Source organism: Urocampus carinirostris, chromosome 5 (genome assembly GCF_059441175.1).
Source record: "Urocampus carinirostris isolate Australia breed hairy pipefish chromosome 5, RoL_Ucar_1.0, whole genome shotgun sequence".
Lineage (NCBI taxonomy): Eukaryota > Metazoa > Chordata > Actinopteri > Syngnathiformes > Syngnathidae > Urocampus > Urocampus carinirostris.
In genome coordinates, this window is record NC_142353.1 from 22,817,096 (window position 1) to 22,818,530 (window position 1,435).

Below are 1,435 nucleotides of genomic sequence, written 5' to 3' on the forward strand. Positions count from 1 at the left end.
CCACGTTCCCACCCCGCATAAAGTAATATCGGCGCTTCACTCTCGAGTACACTTGTTTAACACTTGCACAAAGAAAGTCAGCACTGCAGCTTCAAAGACGAGCGAGAAGAAGAGACCTCTTTAGAGAAAAGACAAACCGAGTGGACAATTTTTTGAACAAGTTCTTTTGGAAATCAAACCGCAAGCAAGATGGTTTCAGCAGGACTGGAGATTCTTGGACTGTCTTTTTGCATTGTGGGTTCCCTTTTGGTGATGGTGGCTTGCGGGTTGCCCATGTGGAAAGTGACGGCTTTCATCGAAGCTAACATCGTGGTGGCGCAAACCATTTGGGACGGTTTGTGGATGTCGTGCGTGGTTCAGAGCACAGGCCAGATGCAATGCAAGGTGCACGATTCGGTGCTCGCCCTAAGCCACGATCTACAAGCAGCCCGGGCTCTCACCATCATCTCGTGCGTAATGGGAGTACTGGGATTAATGGTGGTGATCGCCGGGGCGCAATGTACCAACTGCATCCGAAATGAATACGTGAAGGCTCGCGTGGTGAACGCTGGCGGCGTCATCTACATCATCAGCGGACTTTTCGTTCTGGTGCCCCTTTGCTGGATGGCGAACAACATTATTTCGGATTTCTACAATCCCCAAGTTCCAGGCTCCCAGAAGAGGGAGATCGGCGCCGCACTGTATATCGGTTGGGCCGCCACCGCGTTGCTTTTGATCGGGGGGTCTGTCTTGTGCTGCTCTTGCCCCTCCGGAGGAAATGCGGGGTACCCGGTCAAGTATGCACCCACGAAGAGAGCCACGCAGAACGGGGACTACGACAAGCGGAATTATGTGTAGCACCCCACTCGGAGTTTTTTTTCTTTACTTTTTGCACCTGCCTTTTTTCCTTCTTTCGATCCCCCACTCCTTTTGGAAACCACAACCGACAAAAAGGAGTACAGTATCTTTGAGAGGTACATACTTATGTAAATGTGTCTTTTTTTCTTCAAAGAGAAACTCATGCCTTTGATTGACTACTTCGCTTTCCCTTCCAGCATGGACAGTAACTGAGAAATAGATTGCGCTCCAAGAATGACGCAAACTAAAAGTTCTAGGACTGAAGCTAAAATGATCCCAGCTACGTGCACAAAAGTGCATCTTTTCTCCGTTTTTTTATCAAGCTTAAAGGGACAGTGTGTATTAATTAGCGCCTCCTAAAATTCCTGAAATTGTTTGCTCTATGTTCTTCGATGTAGTGTTTCATGTATAAGACGATACTTTTATGCTTTTTTCATCAAGATTAAAGTCACTTAAGTTTTCTGAGATTTTCATCATGTGTTTTTGTAATAAAACAAAAAAAAACAATTCTTACTGTCCATCCTTTTTGCCCGCACGGTGTCTACAACAATCGCAGAAATATGCTTTTTTTGCAAAAGCGCCTGCCTTTTTTCCTTCT

General features: G+C 46.1%; 1 protein-coding gene across 1 annotated transcript; it reads left to right on the forward strand.

Moving 5' to 3' along the window:
- cldn5a (claudin 5a) lies at positions 1–995 on the forward strand. Its single transcript, XM_088336194.1, has one exon. It carries the CDS (start codon positions 190–192, stop codon positions 835–837), a length of 648 nt encoding a protein of 215 aa, XP_088192320.1. The 5' UTR covers positions 1–189; the 3' UTR covers positions 838–995.
- Positions 996–1,435: the final 440 nt, after the last annotated feature.